The sequence below is a fragment of the Camelus dromedarius genome, chromosome 16 (genome assembly GCF_036321535.1).
Source record: "Camelus dromedarius isolate mCamDro1 chromosome 16, mCamDro1.pat, whole genome shotgun sequence".
Taxonomy (NCBI): Eukaryota; Metazoa; Chordata; class Mammalia; order Artiodactyla; family Camelidae; genus Camelus; species Camelus dromedarius.
In genome coordinates this window covers 25,629,926-25,655,300 of record NC_087451.1, presented here as the reverse complement: position 1 = coordinate 25,655,300, position 25,375 = coordinate 25,629,926, and the positions used below count along the sequence as shown (strand labels likewise).

Sequence of the window (25,375 nt, the reverse complement as noted above, 5' to 3'; positions counted from 1 at the left end):
ACTGTGATTCGACTCCCATGTGGCACCATCTCTGCTCGTTTCCTCCGCCGCCTCCCTGTCCCTGTCCCTGCGCCCAGGCGTCCGCACCTCACGAACTCCGGTCCCCAGGCCTTTCGATCAGAAGGCGGAAGGGGATTTCCTGCAAGTGCGTTACTTCCTTCGGAGACCCAGGCTGAGGAGAGGGGGCCGAATTCTGTTCTTTCAGCTACTTCATCTCTAGGAGAGCAGTTTAATAAATCTGCACATTGTCCAGCTGGGTCCTTCTGACTGGCACGAAGTGACACGTTGACTCAGGAGGTGTTTCTGGCAGTGGCTGGGGACGTAAAGCCCCCTGGGAGGCTGGCTGGGCGGAGGTGAGGGTAACGGGGGGCAGTCCGCCGGCCTGGGCTGACTGTGAGCAGTGACTTAATTTTTCTTCCCTGTCTAGTCCTGCGTGTGAGGAGATTAATCTTTAAACCCTCTGCGTCGGTCACAGAGTAACAGGCACAGCGTGTTCCCATGCCAGCCGCTCACTCGTTAGCACTTCTGGAGGGGCTGTGTGTCCCAGTTAAACTCCAAGTGCTCTGCAGAGCCATGGGCCGAGTCACTGATTTAATTGGTGAGTGAGCATCCAAGCAGGAGGGGCCCGGTGGAACCAGAGCCATCGCTGCCGCCAGCAGGGAGTGTCTGGAGTTCAGCTCTGCCCCCCATGTGGCTGTGAGGTGATGGCCAGCCAGCCTCCACCTCCGTTCCGTGACCAGGACCCACATCGCCTACTCTGAATGCAAAATGGGATGGTGTGCAGAGATGCCGAGCATGGTCCCGGCCCCCGCAGGCGCTTGCTAGGTCCTGGGAGGCCGCAGGGACCTGAGAGGATGATCAGCGTGGGGGCCTTGGGTCTGGTCACTGCTCTAGAAAAGAGAGGAGTTTGGTGACAAGCCTTTATCGTCCAACACGAGGACATTCTAGGACCGGGAGGGCTGCACCTGGAAGTGAACCGTGTGACGCAGGTCACCATCCCAGGTCCCTCTCGGTCCACTCGGCCTGATGGCGGCAGAAGGACATGGCTGCTGTCACGGCAGCATCCCCAGGGGTGAGGCACCTGTCCCAATCTCCCGTGCTTCTTATCCGAATTAAATACACGTTGGGCCACCCATTAGGTAATGAGTCCTTTCTTTCTGGGGCTATTCTGGTTGCCTTGGGGGCCATCAAACCCCTTTACTTTTCCCAAGCTGCCTCTGAGTTGAAGGATGCTCCCTGACCCAGCTGTCCCCCTTCCCGCGCTGCCCACCAGGTTGGGGGCGGAGGAGACGCAGCTGCACTTTGGAGCAGCTTCCCTGCACGGGGCCACACTGGGCTGGAGATGCCCCTGGCCAGCTTGGTTTAATCATCAATTCATTGCCCGCCAGGAAGCCCTTACTGCCCCGGTCCGGCCCTCAGTCCCTCCCACTCACAGCCGGCACCTGCCGCAGGATGGCGGCAGACAACTCAACCAGCCACCCCCGCGCTCCCGGGCCACAGCTGACCGTGGCCGACATCGTCATCATCACCGTGTATTTTTCCCTGAACGTGGCCGTGGGCATATGGGTGAGAGGATGGTGGTGGGTGCTGGCCAGGGTGGGCGCTGGGGTGTGGGAACTGGCCTGCAAGTCCCTGGAGGCCCGGTGCCCTCTGGGTCCTCCTCCCAGCCCCAGGGAGATTTGTCGGAGACCTTGACCAAGCCCCTTTCTCTCTTCGGGCAGCGGCTTCTCAAGCTCTAAAGTGAGGAACAGGAAGGCCTCTCAGGGCAGATGGGGCGGGAAGCTCAGGGGCTCCTGTGCAGCCGACAAGCTGGGGCCTGGACGTAGCACGGCGTCCCCCTGGCCTCGTCTCCGATGTCAGATGGGCTCACGGGGTGAATATCTCCCTGAATGACAGAATCACAGGGGCTCCCGGCTGCACCCATGCCAGCTGGGCCAGGATCCAGACGCCGGGAGGGGCACACAGGGCCTGGGGTCTTTGTTTTCAAACAACTCTGTGTCTGCCAGCCTAGCCTAGTTCATAAGCCAGTTTCTCCCACCTTTGGTAAGAGAGAGAGGTGACTCAGGGCATTGCAGATCCCAGCCGCAGGGCCCCTGCACTGCAGGTGCTGTGTATCGCCCATCCTCCCACGGCCCAGGGCGAAGGCAGCCCTGTTTGCGAGTGAACCCCGTCTTCAGGGTACAGGGACTTGCCCAGTGAACCCCAGGACCCTGCACAGCGGGAGGGGCTCCTCCTGTCTACTCACAACGCTGATCTTGGAGGCTTCCTGGCAGGAGATGGACATAAGCCAGCCAGCCTTGGGTTTGCAGAGATCAGGCTCCCTGTCCTTGTCCCGAGAGGTCCCCAGGCCACTGACTGGCAGTGGTCTTCATCTGCGAGTGAAGAACGAGTGCCCTCTTCTTGTCCTCCCTGGCCATGGCCTAAGCCTGAGGGCCGGGAGCGGGACCCGGGAGCGGGGCCTGGAGCAGGTCATGTCCCCGCTCCAGCATCCTGGGAGACTGCCTGGCTTTCAGCTTCCTGGGTCTCAGGGTCAGATCTGTAAGACCTACCTGGTCCCAGGTCCCAGGTCCCTGAGGGGGGGGGGGGGCTCCTACCTGAGGGCCCACACGGGTATGGACCTGCTGCTGCTGCTGGTTCTGGGGCAGGAGTGGTAGCAGGGGTGGCAGAGGTGGCATCAGAGGCCGTGCCGTTTGCCCCCGGTGGCTTGGGCCGTCAGCCTTGCTGCCCAGTTCCCACCTCTCCCAGCTCAGCCTTCCCACTGCAGCTGGTGCCACAGGCATGGGGTTGCAGGAGTTCTGACCTGTCCCTCCAGGCAGGCCACGTGGGCCCAGCAGGTGCACTGGCCAGAGAGCTGTGAGCATACACAGAAGAGAGCTGGGCCAGGCAAGGAGTGTGCGATCCCACAGCGATCAGATGCAGGCACTCGTGGCCCAAACGCAGGCAGAGCAAGCTGGCCAGCTGCAGCCCCACAAAGGGGCTCTGTTGTCGGGCCTAGAAGAGCCCAGGGGACGGCCTCTAGGGAGGTGTTCCTGGAGAAGGGATCTTGAGCTGAGCCTTTGCATCTGTTAGGGTATCTTAACATGTGGCAGAAAACCGATTCCAAATGAGCTCAATGAAGGAAATGTAATGACGTCCATACTGAAAAGTCAGCAATAGGGAAGGCTTCAGGTCCAGTATGCTCCAGGGCTGTAGCTGCACTTCACTGTGATTCACTCAGCCTCTGCCCACGTGTGGCTCTGTCCTGATCCCAAATTCCCTCATGGAGGTGAGACGCCCAGCCTATTGGCTGAGCCTGTGTTCAAATCCTGTCTCAATCCCTTACTGGCCCCTTGTCTTTTCACCTCTGGAAGCCACAGCTACTTCATGGGGCTTTGTGAAGACTGAACCCCTCATACAGGTAACTCTGCCAGCTGGGGCACTCGGTGAGTGTTAACTAGGTGTACGTGGCCCCCAGCCGCCCCAGAGCCTTGGCTTCCGGGGCTAGCTCGCTGGAGGCGAGGCACGATCCCAGCTGTACTCTGACTGCACCTTCTTAAGTCCAGGACGGCCCTGAGCCAGCGAAGGGGTGCAACAGGCCCACTGGAGCTGGAGGTCGTGGGTCGGGGCCACTCAAACCAGCTGCTGGGAAAGACGAGGCCCTCTGGGAAGGGACAGGGAAACAGGAGGCACTTGGCCACACCCACTGTGTCCCTGAGGATGAGAAGACATGTCAGGAAAAGACACCGGCTAAGAACAGAGCTGCTCTGGAGGCGGTGCAGTGCACAGCCCGCACAGCTGGACGAGGCCGCCCTGGCCTAGACCAGCGAGTCTGCAGACTGCGCCACACGTGGTGTGGCTGGGTCACCAGTGCAGAGAGGGAAGGTGGAGGGGCTGAGGTGGGGGAGAGGCAGAAGCTTTGGGCAGTAGGCCCAGACAATTCAGCCAGGCACCTCGGCTATCAAATATCAGGGGAGCAGGGAGGAGGCAGTTGAAGTCAGGAGGAGCCCGGCCTTGTATTGATTGACACACTCTGTGACGCATGTCCGTACGGACTCCTTTTTGCAGCTGGGTAACATTCCGTTGTATGACCGCACTGCATTTGTCCGTCCGTCCGTCCATCCATCCTTCAGTTGATGAGCATTTGGGCTGGTTCCACCTTTTGGCTGTTGTGAATAACACTGCTGTGAACATTCGTGCACAAGTTTTGTTTGAACACCTGTTTTCGGTCCTCTTGGATGTATACCTGGGAGGGGATCTGCGGGTCATGGGGTATCTTGTGTGTTTAGCTCCTGGGGGAACCACCAGCCTGTTTTCCGGAGCAGCAGCGCGTGCAGGCTCTAAACTCCGCCTCTGTCCTTGCAGTCCTCATGCCGAGCCAGCAGGAACACAGTGCGTGGCTACTTTCTGGCGAGCCGGGACATGACGTGGTGGCCGGTGAGTGCACCCTGACTCCTCCCACCCCTCCTGCCGGTGAGGCCGCAGCTGACCTCTCAGTCAGCCAGCATCTGAATCCCTGAGGGCTTCCTCACCCAAGTGACCCAAGCAGGCAGTGATGGGCAGGCTGAGGCTGGCAGGGGGCCCCTAAGCTGGGGGTGTAGAGACCAGGCGGTGGAAGTCGTGGAAAGAGTGGGGGCTCGGAGACTGGGTGGGCCTGCAGCCAGCTCCTTTCCCTCCCTCCCCCCCCCAGATCGGAGCCTCCCTCTTCGCCAGCAGCGAGGGCTCCGGCCTCTTCATCGGACTGGCGGGCTCGGGTGCAGCTGGAGGCCTGGCAGTGGCAGGCTTCGAGTGGAACGTGAGCTCCCAGGGGCGGGCGCAGGCCGTGGGGGTGCCGCAGCCTTGAGAGGCGCTGGATGGAGCTCCCTCAGCCTACCCCTTGATGGCCGGAGGGGCAGCTCCCAGCAGCCGGGGCAGCCGGTGTCCAGGCGGGCAGTGTTCCTGGGGAAGTCTGGTCTTCACAATGCCAGAGACCAGCAGGGAGGGAGCCGTTGGCTTTGGCCTGGCCATCTGCTTCTGGAGGTGCCGGGAGGGGATGGGGCTCTCATGGGAAGTCAGGCCTGCAGACCCGGGGGTCCAGCTGCGTCCCTGCGTCTGCGGCCCTCACTCTGCCTCTGTTCCCCTCAGGCCACGTACGTGCTGCTGGCCCTGGCGTGGGTGTTCGTGCCCATCTACGTCTCCTCTGAGGTGAGTCTGCTCCCGGGCCTTGGGTTGGCCCCCCTGGGTCTGGCCTTGGTTGGAGTTGGGGTGATGATGGGCAGGACCCCTGGCTTCACTCCCAAGGGGGTGAGTGAAGCCACAGCTCTCAGGTCTGGGTTCATCATTGGTACAGCTAACCTCTATCAACCCGCCAAGACAGGTACCCTCGGACCTCGGCGGCGGTGCCTTGCATGTTGGTTTCTGCTGCGCCTGTGTGCGGCCTCCGGGGGGGGGGGTGCTCCGTCTGCCTGAGCACGCAGGCTGCACACCTGGGCAGCACACCTGCACGACACTGTCCTTGACTCTGCCACTCCTCCAGCCCCGCTAGGCAGTCACTGAGTCCAGTGGACCCCATTTCCTGGAGGTCGCAGTCTGTCACAACCACCTCCTTCCCTGTCCAGCCAGAGCTCACCTGGATGTGTCTTCATGGCCTCCAGACTTGTCCCTCTGTCCCCAGATGCAGCCCTTCCAGCCCACCCTTCCTGCCTTGGCCTCCTCTCCCCTCCTGAGCCCCTCAGGATGCGGTCGGAACCCTGCGCCTGGAACGCAAGGCCCACTGCTCACAGTGCTGGGAAGCGGGCGGGGGCCTTGCCCTTGAGAAGCTGCTGGCCCCGAACTCTGGCCGTGGCCTCGGGGGAGTGCTCAGCCCCTGCCCCTGCCCCTCCAGATTGTCACCATGCCTGAATACATCCAGAAGCGCTACGGAGGCTGGCGGATTCGCATGTACCTGTCGGTCCTGTCGCTGCTGCTGTCCATCTTCACCAAGATATCGGTGAGCTGCTCCCCCCAGCCTCCGGCCAGCTTAGCTGGAACGTCCCGCTCCAGGGCCCCTGGGAGGTACCTCACATCTCTCCTCTGTCTCTGCCTTGTCTAACAGCTGGGGAAACTGAGGCCCAGAGAGGCACACTGACTTGCCTAGGGCCACACAGCTGGTCCGGGGCACTGGGGGCGGGGCTCAGCAGTGGGCACACATTAGGGGAGAACACAGGTCTCATGACTCCTGCTTTGCGGGGCTTCTGGATACAGGGTGTCGGAGTTCTGGGTCTGGGCCGGCACCAGGTGAGCCAGGACTGCCCACTAGAGGGCGCCCGGCGCCTGCAGTCTACTGGCTCGGCCACCTCTCGCCGGTGGTGGTCAGGTGGTTCAGCTCCACCACTAGGGGGAGCCTGCAGTGCCCTGAGGCCAGGAGGGCAAGGAGCTGGTCCCCAGCCTTGCAGGGCTCCATGGCAGCACCAGGCCTCCGGTTTTCCCTCCTGATCCGTCCAGCCTCTCCAGCTGCAGCTCCCTGCGAGGGCTCAGAAGTGGACTGAGTCCAGCTCCCACCTCCAGCCCAGAGGGCTGCAGTGAGAGATGAGGCCGGGGGTTCTGATCGGGATTGCAGTGCCCAGGGGCCCTGGGGCTTTGAGCAGGGGCGTGACACAGTCAGGTTTGTGCTGTTGCCTCTGGTACCTCCCAGAGGATAAGCTGGAGGGGACAGAGGTGAGAGGAGGGGAGGCCAGGGTGCAGTCCTGCGAGGCCGACACCTGGGCGCAGGGTTCCGTCCTGTTGACGGCTCTGCCGCACAGTCCACACCTCACACTAGAGCTTGGGTGGGACTCCCAGAATGGCAGCGGCCTGAGTGGGAAGGGCCCTTACAAGCCAGCTTGTGCCCAGCCCCATTAAGAGACGACTGAGACCAAGGGAGCGGCTGTCACTTGCTCAAGGTTGTGGCAAATCCGGCAGAGACCAAACTTAGAGCCCAAGGGGCCCAGCCACTGCCCCCCAGTGCTGAGGCCGCCAGGACGTGCACTTCAGACTCCACTTCGTGATGGGGTGACTCAGTGTCCCCACCTATAAAATGGGGACAACCCTCTGATCTCAAGGCCGGAGCTTCAGCGCTGATGCCAGGGATGCCTGGACGAAGCCAGGAGGGAAAAAGGAGGAAAGCTAATTGCTGGGATCAGTCTGGGAGGGACTGGGGCTCCCTGGCTGGTGGCTTGGGGCTGAAGCTGTTTGAAGTGCACGTGCCCGGCCAGCCCCCAGAGGCCCTGACCTCACTGGGCGGAGCCCCAGGAAAGCCCCAAGTGTCTGCATATCCAGGACACATCCCAGCTGCAGCCTGTCCAGACGGAGACCACAGGGCCTGCCTGCTGCCACCTCCCATGCCGGGACACTGGTCTGTAGAGAGAACATGCGATGGGTGGCAGGGGGCAGAGATCACTGCTCGGACCCTCAGACGGGCTGGGGGGACCGGGCTCCGTCACTGTCCTCCCAGCCCAGGCCACTCAGGGTGAAGGCCAGCTGTGGCCGACAGGATCCTCACCTCCCCCTCTTCTCCCACTGCACACATCACTCCAGCCACACTGTGAACACGAGGCATGACCCTGCCCCAGGGCGTTTGCACTTGCTTTGTCCTCTGGCAGGAAGCTCTTCTGCTGGGTATCCACATGGCTTGCCCCCTCACTCTCTTGGAGGGCCCACAGCTGCTCTCCCTCTCACACACGCACCACTTCGGGTACGCTGATGATTTAATTAGAATGTCTCCTGCCTCCCCCATTTTTCCTTTGTTCACTGATGTATCTGCAGTGCTACTATGTGCCCAGCACACCTCATGGGACCGAATGCAATAAATATCCACCAGGGGTTGGCTGCTTCTTGGGCCTCCCCTCCCCCAGGAAGCCCTCCTGGACTCCTTCTCCAGGACCCCTGGGCACTGAGGGCACAGGGCGCCTTCTTTTCCATCCCAGGCAGGGTCCAGACTGAACAGCAGTGCTGGTCCCTGGTGGGCAGAGGCCATTTCGGACTTTACTAACGTCAGCAACGCCCCCAGCGCACCACTTGTCCACGGCCCCGACCTCCGCCCCCTCATGACAGCCCCTGGTGGGTGGGGGGGCTCCCCTCCCTCGTCCACGAGGCACCAAGGCCACATGGTGGGCAAGTGGTGCTCTGGGTCCCGCGGTCCCCCGGGCCCCTGCACAGGCTCCTCTCCCACCCCCAGATGGACCTGTACGCGGGGGCGCTCTTCGTGCACATCTGCCTGGGCTGGGACTTCTACCTGTGCACCGTCCTCATGCTCGCCATCACGGCCCTGTACACCATCGCAGGTGCGGCGCCCCGAAACCCCGCCCGAGTGTGGATGTGGCCGGTGGACACACCTGGGAAACAGGCTGGCGGGAGGCAGGGGCCACCTCGTCCCACAGCCTGGGAAGTGGCCGGTTGGAGTCGGACAAGTGGACTCATGAGGCTGGCTCTGCCGGCCCACAGCTCTCCCAGCTGTGAGAGGGCAGGGGACGTGGGTGTGGAACAGCTGTCCCTCCTGGCAGAGGCCAGGGCCCCCTCCAGCTCCCGTCTCCACCCACAGGGGGCCTGGCTGCTGTGATCTACACAGACGCGCTGCAGACGCTCATCATGGTGGTGGGGGCCGTGATCCTGACCGTCAGAGGTGAGGCCTGTGGGGGGCTGTCCCAGCAGCAGGCCCTTTGGGGTCTGGGTGCTGCCCATTGGGACCCAGGTGTCGGTGCTGGGAGTGGGGGTGGGCTCAGGAGGTTAAACCACGAGGTGGTCAGCCCCCAGTGGCCTCCCCGGGGCGACAGAGGCCGCCTGCTCCCCACCCACCCCCGCTGGCCAGTGGTACGTGTGTCCCTCGCCCCGGGCGGCTCGTGACCCGGGAAGCAGGGCCAGCAGCACGCGCCCGGCCCCGGGCCTGACAGCGAGGAGGGGCTGGGGCCAGTGTGCAGACACTGAGGGGCCTGCAGACCTGCCCGGACATCTCCCAGTTTAAAACCATGCACAACATCCCAGGAAGCTGTTCCGGCCCGCAGGACAAAGGCAGCGGAGGAGGAGAGGGCTTTAGACAGACGGGGGACACTGGTCTGGGAGCAGGCAGGAAGCTCGGCCGTGGGGGATGGGCTGCTCCCGGGGCTAGTGAGCCGCCCAACCCAGTGAGTATGCAAGCAGAGCCAGGAGGAGCCCACAGAGGGCGAACAGAGGCCTTCGCGGTCTCCTCCAGACTCAGACTCTAGGTCCTGTTTCGGGCAGTTTCCAGCCCTCGTGTAGTATTTGTGCACCTGCTCTGAGCACCCACCCCTCCCCAAGGGGGCCCCCTGGAGTCCGGGCAGCGGGCTTCCTGCTAGGGAAAGATGGGGAAGCGGGGCTGTCCGCGCTTCTGTGTACCCGCCTCGTCACAGACCAGGGGCCCCAGAGCCCACGGCAGGAGAGGGGCCCAGGCAGCCTGTCCTGGTCTGGGGCAGGGGTGGGTCGGGGGTGATCACAGACAGAGCAGAAGTCACAGGTGGGCCCAGACCCTGGGTGGACAGGAGCAGTGAGGGGTGGACATGGTCTAGGCTCCAGAGGGAAGAGCCCTGGCTCGGCCTGGCTGGCTGCTGGCGTGGTGGCCTTGAGGGTGGCCCTGCGCCTCCCAGGACGTCTGCTTCCCCTCAGGGTCACATGACCCCCGCTGTTCTCAGTTCGACTCCGGGAGCCCCTGGGTCAGGACTTTGGCCCTTCAGACTCCTCAGCAAAGTCCTCGATTGCCAAGAAAAGATAGGTTTGCTTCCCTGAATTGACAGTCGAGGGGGAAGCCGGGCAGAGAACTCCTTGCCTGAGGCCGACGGGCGTCCAGAGGCCAGGAGACTGGGTGCCCGTGTGCAAAATGCTCATTTAATAGCATTATTTTAAATACAAATAAAATAGTCATCTGAATTCACCTTCTTTAAACCCTCTACCCTCCGTACTTGTCCAGACACTGGGAAAGGTGAAGTGGGAAAAAATCAAGTTTGGTGCATGAAGAAGCTACTTGTGAGATGAGGACAGTGGGGGTGGGAGGAGGCCCCCAGCCGCTGACCGCCCTGTCCCGCCCCGCCCGCTCCAGCTTTCGAGCAGATTGGTGGGTATGAGCAGCTGGCAGCAGCCTACGCCCGGGCCGTCCCGTCCAGGACCATCTCCAACACGACCTGCCACCTGCCGCGGGCAGACGCCACGCACATGTTCCGAGACCCCTACACAGGGGACCTCCCGTGGACTGGGATGACCTTCGGCCTGACCATCATGGCCACCTGGTACTGGTGCACTGACCAGGTGAGTGGCCAGGTCACCACTCACCCCACCCTCCTGCCTTCCAGGGCAGGCTCGGGAGGCCCGGGAGGCCTCGGGATCCACCCACACGGTGAGCCCAGGCTGGGGCGGAGGCCGTGGACAGCATGGCTCCAGGCTTGGGCCCAGGGTTCTAGGGGTCCTTGTGGTCCCGGGGGGCCTGGGCCCGCCGTTTAGAGTCGGACGATGCCCACTGGCCACCACCCGTCCTGGCCTTCAGGTGCTTGGACTGGGACAGTTTGGAGTACGGGATTCCGAAAGGACTTGGGCGCTCCTCGGTGGCCCTGCTGTCGGCCAGGGGGCTGGCGTTTCGGGCTGGCCCTGGGCTCCCAGGGCCCGGCAGCGTGCGGGGCACCGGGCCACCCTTGGCCTGCCAGTGCTGCGGGCCAGCCACGGCCGGGCCTGCTTTCCTGCTGGAGCTCTGGGTGCCGTCGGTGGCAGGGCGGTACCGCGGGGGTCCTGGGGTCTTCAGCGGCCGTGGGAAGCCGTCCTTATCCCTGGTCCCCGAGGCAGAGACTCCATAGTGGTGGAACCGCTGACCCTGGGGGAGAGAGAGCAGAGGGCGTGAGACCCAAGGCCTGGGGCAGCTCTGCCCGTTCCCATAGGACTTTCCTGGGGGTGCTGCGGCCGGCACACCTGGGTCTGCCTGCTGGCCCTGGGCAAGTCTGTCTTGCGACTCTGTGCCTCGTTTCCCTGGGGGGCCCTGTGGGAACGATCCCGCACTCTGTGGTGAGATAAGGCACGTGCCTCCCCCTCCCCGCTGCCCCTGCCCCAGCCTCCGCCATCTGTAAGTGGGATGGGACGCCAGTGCCTCCGCCTGGGCCAGTTTGTGGTGAATGCGGAGGACTGGGTCTTCCTCCAGAGTCTGATTAGTCCCTCCCGGGCTGTGAGCGCACCTGGTGGCCTCTCCGGGCAGAAGCAGACGATGCCCCTGCCCTGCTCACCTGCAAGGCCCTGGGCAGCTCCAGGCGGCACTTGGCTGGGAAGGGGCCTCAGGAAGCAGCAGACCCTCAGTGGGCACAGGCCTCATGAGCATTCCTGCCTCTGGACTCACGGCCCCGAGGGCCCCCCACGAAGGGAGGCAGCCAGGCCAAGTGGGGTGAACGGGGCAGCCTTGCCTGTGGGGTAGGTCTGGCCGGCAGCCCCGTCTACAGGCTGGAACTGAGGCCGGAGCAGAGTGCCTGCCTGGTGAGGGGCGCTCTGTGTCTCCTGAGTGAACATGCTTGCTGGAGACCCTCCCCAGGCTGTGACCCTGGGAAACCATCCGGGTTGGGGGGCTGGGCCACAGTTTCCCTGCCTGTGACAGGGCGCCCTGAGATGCCCTCGTAGGCTGGGCCCACAGCAGGTGTCCTCCCAGCGCCCCCGGGAGGCCTGAGGGCCAGCCTGGTGGGTGAGATGCTGGTTGAAAGGCCAGCAGTGGAGGGTGTGCTGTGGGTGCCGGGGCTGTCCTGTGGGGCCAGCTGGAGCCCCTCCACCCCAGGGTGCCTCTTGTTCCCTCCCCACTCGGCATGGCCTGGCGGGGCACTGGTGTCTCTGGGCGGGACAGCATTCAGGAGACTTTCCCATGAAGGCCAAGTGCGCCAGCACACAGCCCGGCCTGGGGGTCAGGGCTGAAAGAGACTTGCTTCCTGCATGAGGGTCGCATGGGGAGGTGGAGGCGGGACACTGCTGATCCCAAGGGTGTCCAGAGTGCCCCTGGTATTGGGGGCCCACGCCTGGCCTCAGCCTCACCTCCCCGTCCACCTCCCGCTCAGGCTGGGCCTGCCTGGGGGACGCCTGGGCCTTGCACCAGAACCCCCACATGGCAGGGACTGGCCCACTGGGTCCCGGGGGCTTGACAGGACTCTGCTCAGCGCGTGGGCCGGGGCAGACCCCCAGGGCGTGGTCAGAACAGGGTGGCGGCTCTGCGTGCTGAGACCACGGGAGGTTTTCCTTTTCTTTACACTTTTCACTGTCTGCCAGCTCGTCCACAGTGCGGAGGTGACACTCAATTAGAACCCAATAAAACCACGAAAACAGGAGGCAGAAGGCCCAGGGGGCAGAGAGCTGGCCTGGGCTCCCATCGGGGTGTTGCCCCACCCTCCCTGACCTCAGCTGCCCGGTCTGAACCATGGGGAGGTGCACAGACCAGAGGGTTCCGGGCTGCCCGCTCTGCCAGTGCAGTTTTTGTCACCCACTGCCACTGCGGTTTCAAACTCTTTTCAGCAGCAGCTGCGTCAGTCCTGACAGCGGCCACAACTTTTCAGGCTCTGGCCACAGGCCAGGCACAGCGTTCCGTGTTCCCAGGGGTTCTTGTCTCATCTCACAGCCGACGAGAGGGATGCCCAGGCCAGTTCAGGACATCCCCGAAGTGGGGGGCCAGGGTCCAAATGCTCCTGGGGTGGTGCTGAGCCGTGCTGAACTGAGGTGCACCCCAGTGGAAGCCGCGACTCTGGGGGCTCGCAGCCTGCATGCTCAGGCTCGGCCGTCCACACGGTGGCCTCACGTAGGCTTTGCAGCAGTCCTGAGGGTCGGTGGTCACATCCCATCTTGCAGGCGAGGACCCACGGTTCAGGGAGGCTGCGTGGCTGAGCGAGCAGGCGGGGCAAACACAGAGGCTGGGAGGCAGCAGCCGTGGCCCCGGCCAGCCTGAAGTCACGGACGACGTGCAGGGTTTTAGGGACACTCCTCTCCCGTGAGGAGCGCGGCCCCAGGCTTGTGTGATCACAGGACTCCGAAGGGGGAGGTCTACAGAGAAGACCTCCAGCCTCTCACGGTCTAGACAGGGCGAGGAGGCCCAGAGTGAGGAAAGCCCTGGCCCCAGGCCACCGCCGCTGGCGGAGAGGCAGGGCCGACGCCGGCCGTCCTGCGCGCCCAATGCTGCGCGCCCTGGCATCCTGTGAGTTTTTCTTTTAAGAAAAGCAAAGGCAGTTTACTCTGGGCTTGCTACAGCAGGGGAGTCGGCCCCCATCACTCGCATCTGCAGAGACTCGAAGGCAGGCGGAGAAGCGGGCAGCTTTACAGAGGATGGACTCTGGGAGCCCTGACCGCAGGCTCCTGGCCTCGGGAGGAGGGAGCCGGGCTGACGAAACAGGGCGCCCCGCGAGACTGGTCAAGGGGGCGTTTGCCTCTCTGATTGGTCCCAAGCCGAAAGTAGGGACACAAGTTAGAGAAGCTGCCAGGTATCAGTTAGGTCCCGGCCACCTGGGGCTGATTGTTACAGAAGTTACTGTGTGGCTTCCTGGGTTGTTACTGGAGAGAGAAATCTGACTTTCTGCGGGGCTCCGACAGCCGCCCGCCTTCCCGGGCTGCTGACTGTAGATAAGGGGGCGGCTGCCTGGGCAGGCTGTGGGGCGGAGCTGTTTTCACACGTGGTCTGGCCAGAGTCCGCGTGCTGTTCGGTCTCTCAGATGACCTCTGTGCTTGGGACTGCATACAGCAGGAGCCAGGGGGCACGTCTCCAGAGCACAACTTCATCATGGTTTTGATCTTGCACATGAGCCTAAATTTTGAGGAATACTCATCTCTGATCCAAGGAGTCCCATATAGGAGAGAGTTCACAATGTTCACGCTACCTTCTCCGAGACAGTTAGAAGGGTGTCTGCAGCCACACGACAGTCTCTCTTAAGGACTCGACGCACGTGGGCACTGAGGAGCCGCTGAGACAGACGCTGAATGCGGACAAACAGGTTTTAGCCTTTACAAAAGTCACTTTCACGGAAACAGAGGGACTCAAGTTCAGCGACAGAAACGAGGAGCACGAAACAAAGCCTGCCTCTGCTCTCGCATATGCGGCGTGCGTCTGCGTGTGCCCCGCTGTGCCCCTGTCCTTAGACGTGAGGTCGGGCACGGACCCCTGGCTCCATTATTATCTTAACCCAGACAAGAAGCTGGGAAAGATGGGAAGAGATCAGGTAGAGAAGACACCTGAGATCCTCCGACGAGGAACAGGCTTCTGACCACTGTTTCCCACTGAGGTCCTTCCTTGGCTTTGACGTAAAATCAGATTATTTTCTCCAGTCGATGGAAAGGTGCTGGAGGATGAGCCGGGCAGCTGGTGATGGGGGGCGGGTTCTCCAGGTGGACACCAGGGAACACTCGAATGGATTCAATTAGCTGCACCCCCAGAGCTTTGACAGGCACTCCATCCCCGCCTGGTTTTCCTGTGAAGTATCTGTTTTAGAGCTCACCCAGACCCGGCACCCTATAATCAACGCTCCACCGAGAGCCGTGGCTTACAGGGAGATAGATGCTGGAGCTGTCTATTAACCTAGCATGTTGGGAAAGTGAGTTAAAATCACAAGTAATTCCTACTTCTGAATTGTAGGAGGTGACTTAAACTACAGAGCAGCCGAAGAAAAATGCTTGTATTTTAAAGTTATAGATTGCACAACTGTGTGAACATACAAAAAATCACTGAATCATATAGTGTATGTGGCTAAACTGTATGTGAATTATATCTCGGGAAAGCTGTTTAAAGTCAAACTTAAAAAATGTATCAGAGAATCTTAATGCCAGATCTGGGAGGGATCTGATGCCATGAGTTCCCACCACCCAGCTCTCCTCCCATTCCACAGATCTGGAAACTGAGGCCCCGTTAGGATTTGCCTGAAGTTACCTGAGGAGTAGCCCTCAGGGGGCTTCTGGCGCCTTTCCACCACTGAAATGCACGCTTCCCCAAACCCAGGTCTGAGCTCCAGACCTCGGCCAATGGCACAGAGCACAGCTGGTGCTAGTGAGCCTGCCAGCCCCTGTGAGGGTGCAGGAGATGGGGGGGCCCTGAGACCCTCCCACCCAGGTCTCCTCCAGCCCTGACAACTGCTGGGTGGGATCCACATCTTCCTCCTCAACAGACGGGGAGACAGAGTCCCCAGAGAGAGAGCTGCGGCCCCAGATGCTCAGACAGCTGAGGTGAGCTCTGCATCTGGCCGGGATGCCACCCGCCCGCCAGGTGTCAGGGTCGGCTGTGTCCGTCTTGGGTGGGTCTAGGCCAGCGGGACAGCATCCCCTCACACGCTCCCTGAGCCCATGGGGAGAAAGCTCGAGGGGCAGGACTCACTCCCTTCTCGCGCCCCCAGGTCATCGTGCAGCGGTCACTGTCCGCCCGGGACCTGAACCACGCCAAGGGGGGCTCCATCCTGGCCAGCTACCTCAAGATGCTGCCCATGGGCCTGATCGTCATGCCGGGCATGGTCAGCCGCGTGCTGTTCCCAGGTAGGACAGGCTGCAGGTGCCCAGAGTTCTGGCCTTGCTCTGTAGGGTCACTGGGAGGAGGCGCGCTATTTCCTGCCTGGGGGAGAGGGGTGGAGAGTGGTCCCCAGGACCACAACCAAAGGGATCGACACAGAGGGGGCTTGGCATGAGGTCCGGGCAAAGAGGACCCACTGCTGTGACCTCGGGGTAAGGGAACATCTCTGTGCCGCCGCCATTTCCTCGTCCACAAAGTAGGGTGCACACCACCCATGAACACCGCACACCTGAAACCCTGGGTGCATTAAGTGTGTTTCCTTTCGGCTTCTGGTAGCTGGCTCAGGTTGCCTCTTAAGAGATGTGGGGCTGAGGGTCCCGAGTGGGTAATGGATGACCTGCTGCATGTGGCCCTGCGTGGCTGCTACCCCACCCCCATCCGTCAGTTTCCCCGTCTGTAACAAGGAGAGTCATCTGCGCTGGGGACGCAGTAGCCCAGGACGTGACAGCTTTGGGCGCTCAGGCCTGGGGGAGGTGCTGGGAGCGCCCAGGTGCACAGGGACCTTGACCCACCTGTGCCTCCTTGTCAGCGGAGCGTGGGGCCTGTATCCTCCTCAGAGTGCCCACCTCTTCTCTCTCCCGACCCTGGGCCCATGAGCCAGCCAGGGGTCCACCAAAGGTCCCACGGGTCATGTGGGGGGCGCTAAGCTGTCGGCGGGGTGGCTGGGCTGGCCCGTTGGCCACCTGCTCCGAGTAGCGCCTCTGGAGAGTGGCTGACCGATCCATCACCTCGAAATACTCGTCGGACACAGAAGAGGCCACTGAGGGCCTCCGGGGACCAGGGCCACGGCCGGAGCTGCCTGAGAGGCTGTCCTGGTCACTGAGGGTCACGTAGTCATCATCGTCCTCCTCCCCGTCCAGCCCGTTGGGAACCACCGCGCCCCTGCCATCCGGGTCACCCTGGGTCACAGACGGCGGCCGCAGGAGCGGGGCATGGCCTGGGCCCTCTGTCCTGGGCGGCCCGTGGTCTGTCCCATTCTGGGGCGCCTCCTCTTCTGGTGTCTCCAGGGCCCAGCCCACACCGCCGCCCTCCCGGGCAAGCAGGTCTGCCACAGGGACCGTCCGGGGCTTGGGTACAGGGGGCCGTGGCTCGGTGTCCCCCTGGTAGAGGCCGTTCTCGGCTGGGACCCCGTCCTGGGGGGCGCTGGGCGTGGAGGCGCGGGGCACGGGCGCGGGGCCGCAACCCTGGCTCTGCCTCCACGGCTGGGCCCCCGCCTGGGCCGTGTCTCGGATCTTGATGCGGTTCATCTGGCTGGGCTGCGGGTTCCAGATATTGGGGTCGATGATATTGATGTAGCCCAGGATGTCACTGCCAGGCTCGGGGTCCGGCTCCACCCAGGTGGGCAGGTACTCGAACATGTTGGCCCGCTCCAGGTTGAGCAGCCCCGGGTGGATGGAGGAGGGTGGCTCGGGGAGGTCCCCTGGCTGGTCGGCTGGCGCTGGGCCCCGCCCTGCTGGGGACCTCGTGGCGCCCTGTTTCTCGGAAGAAGCCTTGGCGATCTCGTCGGCGCTCTTGGCCTTGACCAACGCGTATTTGGGGTTGACGAGCTTCTTGGCCACGGTGCCCGAGGGCAGCAGCGGGACCGTGGAGGGCAGCAGCACCGGCTCCGGCTCCGGCTCCTTCTCCATGGGGATGCCCTTGAGGCTGACGCCGTGCGACATGAGGTACAGCTCCTGGAACTGCCGGTCGAACATCTCCACCACCTGGCCGGACAGCACGGAGATCACGTTCCGGTCCGTCCTCGCGGCCGACCACGTGAAGCTGCAACACAGGGGGCGGGGCAGCCAGGTCAGGCACGCGAGGCCCCGGTCCCAGGACTGGGGAGTCCTCCCCGGGCCCTGCGGTGGGCTTCTAAGTGAGCCCCACTCGCGCACCCATGGCCAGTTTCCACCAGACTGTGGCACAGAAGGGACTGAGAAGTGAGCAGGGTCAGAGTGGAGTCTGGGGCCCCAGGCAAGCCCCTCCACGAGCCCCACCCCCCACCTGGTGTGGAGCCCTGGACACCTGGTGTCATCCAGCACAGGCGCTTATGCCGACATTGGTGTCTTTGTCACCCCCATCCCCCATGTGGCCGTGGGTGGCTCCGACCCTCTGACCCCTGAGCGGCCCCATCCGCGAGGGAGGCTCTGAGTGACCGTCCTGTGGGCCTGGCCCACACCCCACCTCTGGGCTGCTGACACCTCGAGGCTGGAACCACAGTCTCACGGACAAAGGCCCGCCCCTGCCTGCTTCCGGAGACAGGCGGGCGTGCCCAACCCCATTCACACCTCAGCAGTTTTGGGGCCCATGAACCGGAATAACCGGGGTGTCACAAGGCAGGATTAAGGGCAGAAACCAGCTGGGAACTGGAGCTGCCGCTCCCCCAGCCCCCAGAAGGCCAGATGCTCACCTGTAAGAGCCACAGATGGCCCGGTCTCCATCCACGAACATGAACTTCTGGGCCAGGGCGCCCTTGAACTTGGTGGCCGACCGCGTGAAGAACTCGGTTCCTCCGCTGCTGCGCACCCTGAGATTCTGTGTTGGGGGACAGGGGACAGGATTACATGGCAACAGCACTGACACACCGTCCGGGGCTCAGGGGGGCCTCGGGGGACCGTGGGATGGGAAGGACACGCTGAGGAAGGTCCGCTGACGGCTGGGGGTGCAGCTGGGGAGGCAGGGGGCCATCTGAGGCCTTCCCAGGGTGGGGGACTAGCCGGGCCTCTTCCCTGGTCCCCCAACACGGCTCTTATTGTTTCCTGAGCCCCGCACACCACGCACCGAAGGCAGGGCTCCCGGCAAACTCTCCTGCTCCCGCGGGCCAGCCCACTGCGCAGTCCCGGGAGTGGCTCCAGAAGTGGCCACACCTCCCTCCTCACTAGGTTGTACCGTCAGCTCAGGAGCAGGCCCGAGGGAAGGGGGGTCTCCTGGGTGTCCTAAGCAGACGCAGGCTGAGCATGGCCTTGTGTCCGAGGTCTTTCTCTGGACTCTGGCTGCACAGCACCCCCCCCACCCCCCGTACGGAGTTGATGGACATTCCCCAGGAGACGTCTTTGATCCGTGTGAAAAGCTGGTGGTGGGCACAGCAGACCGCGAGGAGGGCGGGGCGGGCCTGGCTGCGACCCGGAGTCGAGGGGGTGGCTGAGGGCACCCCAAGGTAGAGGCTCAGGGCGGGAAGCGGACATGGGCTCACGGATGGGAGCCTGCCCAGGCCGTCTGTTAGACATACAGGCTCCTGGCTGCCCCAGGTGCAACTCAGGAAGACCAGGGCCAGGAATTCCGTGTTAACACAAGTCCCAGTGCACCGGACACCTGCCCAGGACAGAAACCCCGCACAGGCCCCTGAGACAGGAGTCTCACTCCCTCCGAGGCCTCTGGGCCCTCCCACCTCCTGGGACATCCCCGTCTGTTGCCCTCGCCCGCTCACTGGCCCCCGTAGTTAACTCGGCCCCTGCCGAGGTCCCTAGCTGCAGACACAGAGGTGACAGTGACAAAGACCCCACCCTGGAGGAGAGGGAGAAGCAGATAAGTAACGACCCACTGTAGGGGGCAGCGGAGGCTCCCAGGCGGGGCTGCCGTCTGGGCTGCTGTGTGAAAGTCGAGGTAGGGCGAGTGGTGGGGCAGGAACAGGGCGCAGCATTCCAGACTCGGGACCACAGAGGCCCGGCAGCAAGCGTGGCGTCCTGACTGAGCCGAACGTTCGAGGACATCGGGGGAGGAGGGTGGGTGACGGATCCTGCAGAGCGAGCCCGGCCAGGTGCCGATGAAAGACCCTAAGGCCGCTTGGGGCCCAGCAGGGACAGGACAGAAGGGAGCCATGGAGCATTTAGAGTGGGGAGCACGAGGTGGAGCTGCCCTCAAGGACAGCTCTGGCCTCCAGCTGGAGGATTCGGGAAAGGAGCGGGAAGGTAGAGGATGAGGAGGGGCTTCTGTGCAGGAGGGTGGGGCCTAGTCCGGGCAGGGGCAGCGGGGAGAACGGAGAGCCCTGGAGCCCACCTCTGTCCCCTCCGTGATGGGCGCCGGACCCCTCTGCTCAGGGGAGCCCCAAGGCAGAGTCCACAGAGGCTGAGGGGCAGGTCCCCATGGATGCCCACCTGGCCATGGCGGGGGCAGTCATCCTGTTGGGCCTGCTCCCCAGGCTGGCTCCCCTGCCCCCTTCCCCAGCTGCCTGTCTGCACACAGCCAGCTCACAGCCAGCTCAGCAGGAAGCTGGCTGCAGCCCAGGACAATTAGTACCCGTGACTTTGTACCCAACGCGGAGCACGCTCGGGGAACAGAAGTCTGAACAAAGACCCTGCAGGTGGTGTGAGGCCTTCCCTTGTCACCTGCGCCTGACCGCGGCCCAGCTTCGTGGCTTCTGTGGGTTCCTTGGCTCAGAGCTGGGGCCACAGGCCTCTTCTCAGCCAGGGAACACAGCCAGCACCTTGTTTCCGTCTCACCAGCATTGTCCCCACCCACCCCAAAGCCTGTCCCATGAAGGGCTCCGAAGGTCACCACCTACATCTCAGTGACTCAGTCCCTGGGAGAGGCAGGCCCCAGCTGCACCAGATGTGCTGTGTGACTCTAAGCAAGTCTCTGGCCTTCTCTGAGCTTTCGCTTCCCTGATTGCACGCTGGGGGCCTGGCCTCAAACACTAGGCCCATCCGCCCTGGGGCTCAGGAGCAGGCGGGGGCCTGTGGCAGCTCCCCAACCCCAGCAGCTCCCCAGCTGTTTGTTCCTGGGTGGGTCCCGCCCCGTGGGGCCTGGCCCAGATGAGGTAACGTCTCAGCACTCAGGGCCCGGGGAGCAGAGGTGTGGAGGATCCCACAAAGCCGCATTGTTTCTGAGCCTGGGATGCCCCCAGCAGAGCAGGCAGCAGGCAGGGTGGAGGACAAGTGGGGTGCCCTGGCTAGTCCCCAGATCCGCTGGAACCTGTTTCCTTGTACTTGGCCGGGGCAGGGATCGGCCCCTGAAGGGGCCTCTGGGGAGGACGGCTGGGCAGGGCTTCATCCACCGGGGGGCGCTCCTGGCCCAGCGTGGAGGGGGCGTGGACGGGCGGCCCTGCAGTGCGCTGTGACGCGCAGCGAGCGCCACAGGGTGTGGTCCCTCCCACTCAGTGGGCAGGTGGGGGCCAACACAAAGGGCCAGGAAACAGCTGGGTCGGTGTGGGCCCCGGCCCAGGGAGGCCAGGACTGTCAGCTGTGCGTGATGGTCAGGTGGGCTCGGGGAGCAGAGTGACCTGCCTGGGGCCTCCCAGTGGGCGGCTCCAGCCCCAGGGACTGAGGACCATCACCTTCCACCCGTCCACCCGTTCCCTCTAGGGGCCTGCTGGCACCTTCTGGGCTGGAGGAGGACGCATCCTGACCAGGCCTGACCAGTGACAGCAAGACCAGGCCAGGAGTGTGGACGGAGCACAGGGACAGAGAGACCGTGTCCCACAGGCTGGGCACCCAGCCAGCCTCTGCTCTCTTCCCAAGGGCCTGTGTCACTCTCTGTAATGGGGCAGGGGGACCAGCACTCACCCTAGCCTCCCCCAGGCTGTCATGCCACTGGGACAGGAAGCACCTCTGGGGGCGGGGGGCAGGGCTGGGGGCTCCCAGCTCCTCCCCTGGGCCAGGCCGCTCGGCCCTGCTGACATCCTGGGCCAGGCGGCTCTCTGCTGGGAGGTCTTGTGTGTCACGGGCTGTTTAACAGCATCCCTGTCTACCACCCACCAGGTGCCAGGACTACCCTCCCAATCACGGCCATTAAAAACATTTCTGGAGATTGCCAAGCAGACCCTCTAGGCGGAGAAGCAGGGTGCTGAGTCCACTGCAGAGCCAGCCCAGGGCCAGGGAAGGCAGGACGGGAGAGGAGGAGGCCCGGGCACCAGAATGTGCACATGCTCACCCAGCACCTTCCCACAGACACCCTGCCTGGTGCTTCTTTGTTCATCAGAAATGGGTCCAGCATTCGCCCAAGTGGCTGCTGGTTTTTCCAGTTTGGCTGCACAAAGCCAACGAGTTTTTCAGATCACCAGGCATCTCACAGCTCCAGTCCTGTCCTAAGCTGTGAGCCTCGAGGCCCAGCCGGGCTCTCACCGGCTCTGGGCACCCTCAGGACCCAGCCTCATCCCCAGATGTGGCCTGCCCTGGGCCCTGGCGTGAGAGGGCTGGGCCCTCTTCTCAAGGCCTGTTTCCTATTTGTAATATGGGTCCTCGTTCCACGTTCCCTCCCTGAAGGAGTCAGGGCTAAGCTGGGCCGGCAGGTGGGGGCGCCTGGGGACAGCCGGAACCTCACGCGTGTTGAGGCGGGTGCTGGCAGACATCCTCTGCCTCCTTGGAAACCAGGCAGTACCGCACCTGCTCCCAGAAAGCGCTGTGGAGGCTCAGGGTTCAGGCTGTGGCGCTGCCTGGAGGGGGAGATGTAAGGGGTCCCCAGCTAGACCGTAGCTCAGAGAGGGAAGGGAAGGCTCTCGGCACTCAGACCAGAGCTGGGCTTCCATGGGAGGGGCCGCGGCTGCCCCCATCTGAAGACAAGACAGGAAAGGAGTTCATTACTGAGCGCCCTGCCCACCACACGGCCTCCCTGCAAAATAAATGACAATATTCCCATTTTTCAGATATGATGACTAAGACTCAGAAAGATTGAGTGTCTCTGCCCAAGGTTACACAGTGCACTGCTGGGGCTCAGGGCTGGCTCCTGGCGTTGCCCCGAGACTGGCTCCCAACAGACCCAGGGTCACATGTAGGACCCCACCAGGCGCAGCCAACGCCCAGGGCCACAGGACCGAGGGCAGGGCCCTGCAGAGCTGGGCAGGGGCGGCAGGCGCCGAGGGCGGGCCCAGGGATTACCGGCAAAGGAAATGCTCCCGAGACAGGTCCGGGCCCAGCCGGCCTGCGGGCAGGGAGGCAGGCTCTCGACAAGGTGACACTTGGCCGGGCTGGGCCCACAGGAGCCTCTGGCCACCTGCCCAGCCTGGGAAGGGGCGGGCTCAGTGGCGAGGATGAGGAGGCCAGGGTCCCACGTTCCTTCCCACAAAGGTGCCTGGCCTTCCCACAGAGTCCAGCCGCTGGGCGTGTCACGAAGCAGATCCAGCACCTCCCCAGAGCAGGGAGGGCTGGAAACCGCCGCCACGCGGCTGGCTGAAGCCTCCTTTCAAGCTGTGAGAAGGCCTCACACCCTCCGCCCAGGGTCGCCATTTCCTGTTACTGCAGCTGTGTGACCCCCCCCTTACATCACAGAGCACCCTACAACCGTCGTCTCCCCTGCCTTCACCCCCAGACGACCAGATGAAGGGTTATGATTGCCGTGGGGTGCTGGAGGCTCAGGGAGAGGGCCCCACACCAGGTCCTGTGGGGGCAGTGCCGGGCAGCCCCACTGGGAGGTGCAGCCTCAGCCAAGGACATGGGCACCAAGGGTGTGTGGCCCTCTTGTCTGGGCCAACTTCCCATGACTGGCTTTCAGGTTCAGCCCCAACTTGGTGGAACGCCTTTGGGCAGGGCCCAGCTGTCCTCAGGCCTCAGTTTCTCCATCCGTCCAGTGGGAGCCTGGTCTGGAGGCCTCAGCCCCCTTCCGGCTCTGGTGCTCCAGGCTGCGGTGGAGTTGGGGGGCCGCGTGGATTCTGAGTCCCTGACTGCTCCACGTGGAGGGGGCTGGCAGGACCCGGCCTCATGGGGAGGGAGCCGTGCGGCCCAGAGCCGCGTCCTCAGCCCAGCCCTGCCTGCCTCCCACCTCCTGGGGGCTCCGGACACTGTGGGGAGCCTGGCATCTGGGATTTCCCTGCTGAGAAGAGCCTGGGGCACTGGCTGGGGCGAGGCCCCTGGGGCAGCCATGCAGGGTCTGGATCCCCACTCAGCACAGACCCGCCGTTCTCTGTCTCTTCATCCACCCACCAGATGGGGGGGATGCATGGGGACAGAGGGACGTGACGTGCGCAGCATACCCACTGGGCATGGGGGAGGGGTGCCGGGGGGTGCCCGTCAGTCTCTTCCCGAGCACGGGCAGAGGGCTGGACTCTGTGGTCTGCTGCCCACAGGGCTGAGGCCTCTGTAGTCACCTTTCAAAAGACGCCTCTTCCACACTCTGGACTCTCTGGCATGAGCTGTCTGCCCGGGAGTCAGTTCTTGGTGCTAATTACATGGCGGGCAGTGGGTGAGCATGCGGCGTGGGGTCAACCCGCCAGGGAGACCACATAAAAATGTCCCAACAGCCAGAGACTCACCGCCCAGAGAGCTCACACCCACTTGAAAGGACTCAGCTGGGGTGGAGAAGGGGGGATCACTCAATGCTGACAAATTACAGGCGCAGGAGCCCAGCCTCCTGCTAACCAGCCTGGCGTCACCCCGAGGAATCCTGACCTGCCCAGGGGCTCGGTGCTGCCCCCCTCCCTGATCCTCAACACACTAGCAGTAAGTGACTCCCTGATCTGTGAAATGAAACAGCTGCCCTCCTGCTGGGCTGTCCAGAGGAGCGGCTGCGTGACGAGGCCCGGGCTGTCCTTCTGCAGGGTCATCTGTACTCCAGGGAACGCGCTGCACACAGCTGGTGCCAAGCAATGGCTGGGTGGACACAGGGCTCCCCCACCCCCAAGCAAGGCACCAAATTCCAGGGGGTCTGAGCAGAAGCGCCCAGCCGTAGGGCCCCTCTGCCCCTCTGTTGGACCAGTGAGATCCTGGGGTCCAGAGAGAGGAGGTGACGTGCCCAGGACACACAGCAAAGCGCTGAGGACCCAGGCCGCCCTGCCCCTCCGCCCCTGCTCCGCTGCGTCCTTCTCTACTCGGCTCTTACTCCTCAAATCCGTTTCAACTGTGCAGCCATCAGGGAAGCGCTCCCTGACCTCGGCCCAAGGGAGCATCCTGTCGGAGATACAAGCTGTGGGTGGACGTTATACGGAGAAAGAAAGGACTTCGTGGGAGTGGGAGCCCTCCACGTGGGGCCAGGGTCACTGGCGGTGGCCACTGCGGCACCGGCTGCTTTGAAACAACCTGCGAAGCAGCACGTCGCGTGCGCTTCGGCAGCCGCTCCCAGGTGCTGTCCCGTGCCCCAGGGCGCGTGAGCACAGGCTGTGTGGCCGCTTGGTGGGCGGCTCGAGGATACTGAACCCTATGTGCCTGGCTCCGAACCTACAGGCCAGGTGCTCCAAGTGTTTGTCAACTGACTGAATGACAAGCCAGTCACTCACAACCAGCCGGCTCACCTTGAGGTGCCCCGGGTGCATGCGGGCCCGCTCGCACATGTGCAGGAAGTACTTGACGTTACTCTCGTCCACGATGATGTACACGGCCACCTTCCTCTTGAAGCCGGCGTCCAGCAGGTCCTTGAAGATGTCCACATCGGTGAACATGTCCATGACCACCGCGATCACCTGTGAGCAGGAAAGGACACAGGGTCGTGAGGCAGTGCGGCAGTGGGACCCTGCCCACCACCCGCTCCGGGCACCTGCACCCTGGCCCTGCTCCCCGCAGCTCAGGGCCAGGACGGCGATGTGATGAGCCGGAGTCCTTTCTGGCCCTGGATTGCTGGTGTAGATTCAACACTCGGGTCACAAGAAACCCGGGGTAGTGCAGATGGGACTCTCTGGGGCAGCGGGAAGAAGGGAGGGGAGCACAGCCCACGACCCTGCTGTCTCTGTAAAGCAAGACCGCGGACAACAAAGCCCAGTAGCCGGCAGGCGAGGTGTGGAGGGAAGAGAAGCCACGGGAGGAGCCTGGGAAGGGCGGGCTCTCAAAGGCTTGCAGTCGGAAGGGTGCACATCCTGAGGTCCCTCCCGGGGGTCAGGGCTCAGCCCAGGGCCGTTCGGTCTGCTCCTGGGCTGCATTCCAGAGCAGGGCAGCCTGAGCCACACCCTCCCCCCACCCCACCGGGATGCTGAGATGAACCAGATGTGCCCACAGCCAGGGAGGGGGTCGGCCCCAGGTTCCCGGGCCAGTGTGGACGCTGGCAGGCTCCCTTGCTGCCACCTCTCCC

General features: G+C 63.4%; 2 protein-coding genes across 3 annotated transcripts in view; one reads left to right on the top strand and one right to left on the bottom strand.

The window, feature by feature from the left end:
* The first annotated feature begins 1,411 nt into the window (after positions 1 to 1,411).
* The window catches only part of SLC5A10 (solute carrier family 5 member 10), a 49,737-nt gene continuing 25,773 nt past the window's right edge, over positions 1,412 to 25,375 (top strand). For both annotated transcript variants that reach the window (XM_064494827.1, XM_031467492.2), the window contains exons 1-9: positions 1,412 to 1,566; positions 4,342 to 4,413; positions 4,667 to 4,771; positions 5,101 to 5,160; positions 5,840 to 5,944; positions 8,150 to 8,255; positions 8,513 to 8,593; positions 10,022 to 10,227; positions 15,300 to 15,435. In XM_064494827.1, the coding sequence (XP_064350897.1) occupies positions 1,453 to 1,566; positions 4,342 to 4,413; positions 4,667 to 4,771; positions 5,101 to 5,160; positions 5,840 to 5,944; positions 8,150 to 8,255; positions 8,513 to 8,593; positions 10,022 to 10,227; positions 15,300 to 15,435 (985 nt within the window). In that variant the 5' untranslated portion in view covers positions 1,412 to 1,452. The remainder of the gene's footprint in view (positions 1,567 to 4,341; positions 4,414 to 4,666; positions 4,772 to 5,100; positions 5,161 to 5,839; positions 5,945 to 8,149; positions 8,256 to 8,512; positions 8,594 to 10,021; positions 10,228 to 15,299; positions 15,436 to 25,375) is intronic.
* Positions 9,797 to 25,375, bottom strand: part of FAM83G (family with sequence similarity 83 member G) — a 28,498-nt gene continuing 12,919 nt past the window's right edge. The window contains exons 2-5 of the mRNA XM_010993583.3: positions 24,606 to 24,773; positions 17,859 to 17,983; positions 15,982 to 17,230; positions 9,797 to 10,783 (exon numbers count right to left, since the gene is read on the bottom strand). Coding sequence (XP_010991885.3) covers positions 10,376 to 10,783; positions 15,982 to 17,230; positions 17,859 to 17,983; positions 24,606 to 24,773 — 1,950 coding nt within the window. The 3' untranslated portion in view covers positions 9,797 to 10,375. The remainder of the gene's footprint in view (positions 10,784 to 15,981; positions 17,231 to 17,858; positions 17,984 to 24,605; positions 24,774 to 25,375) is intronic.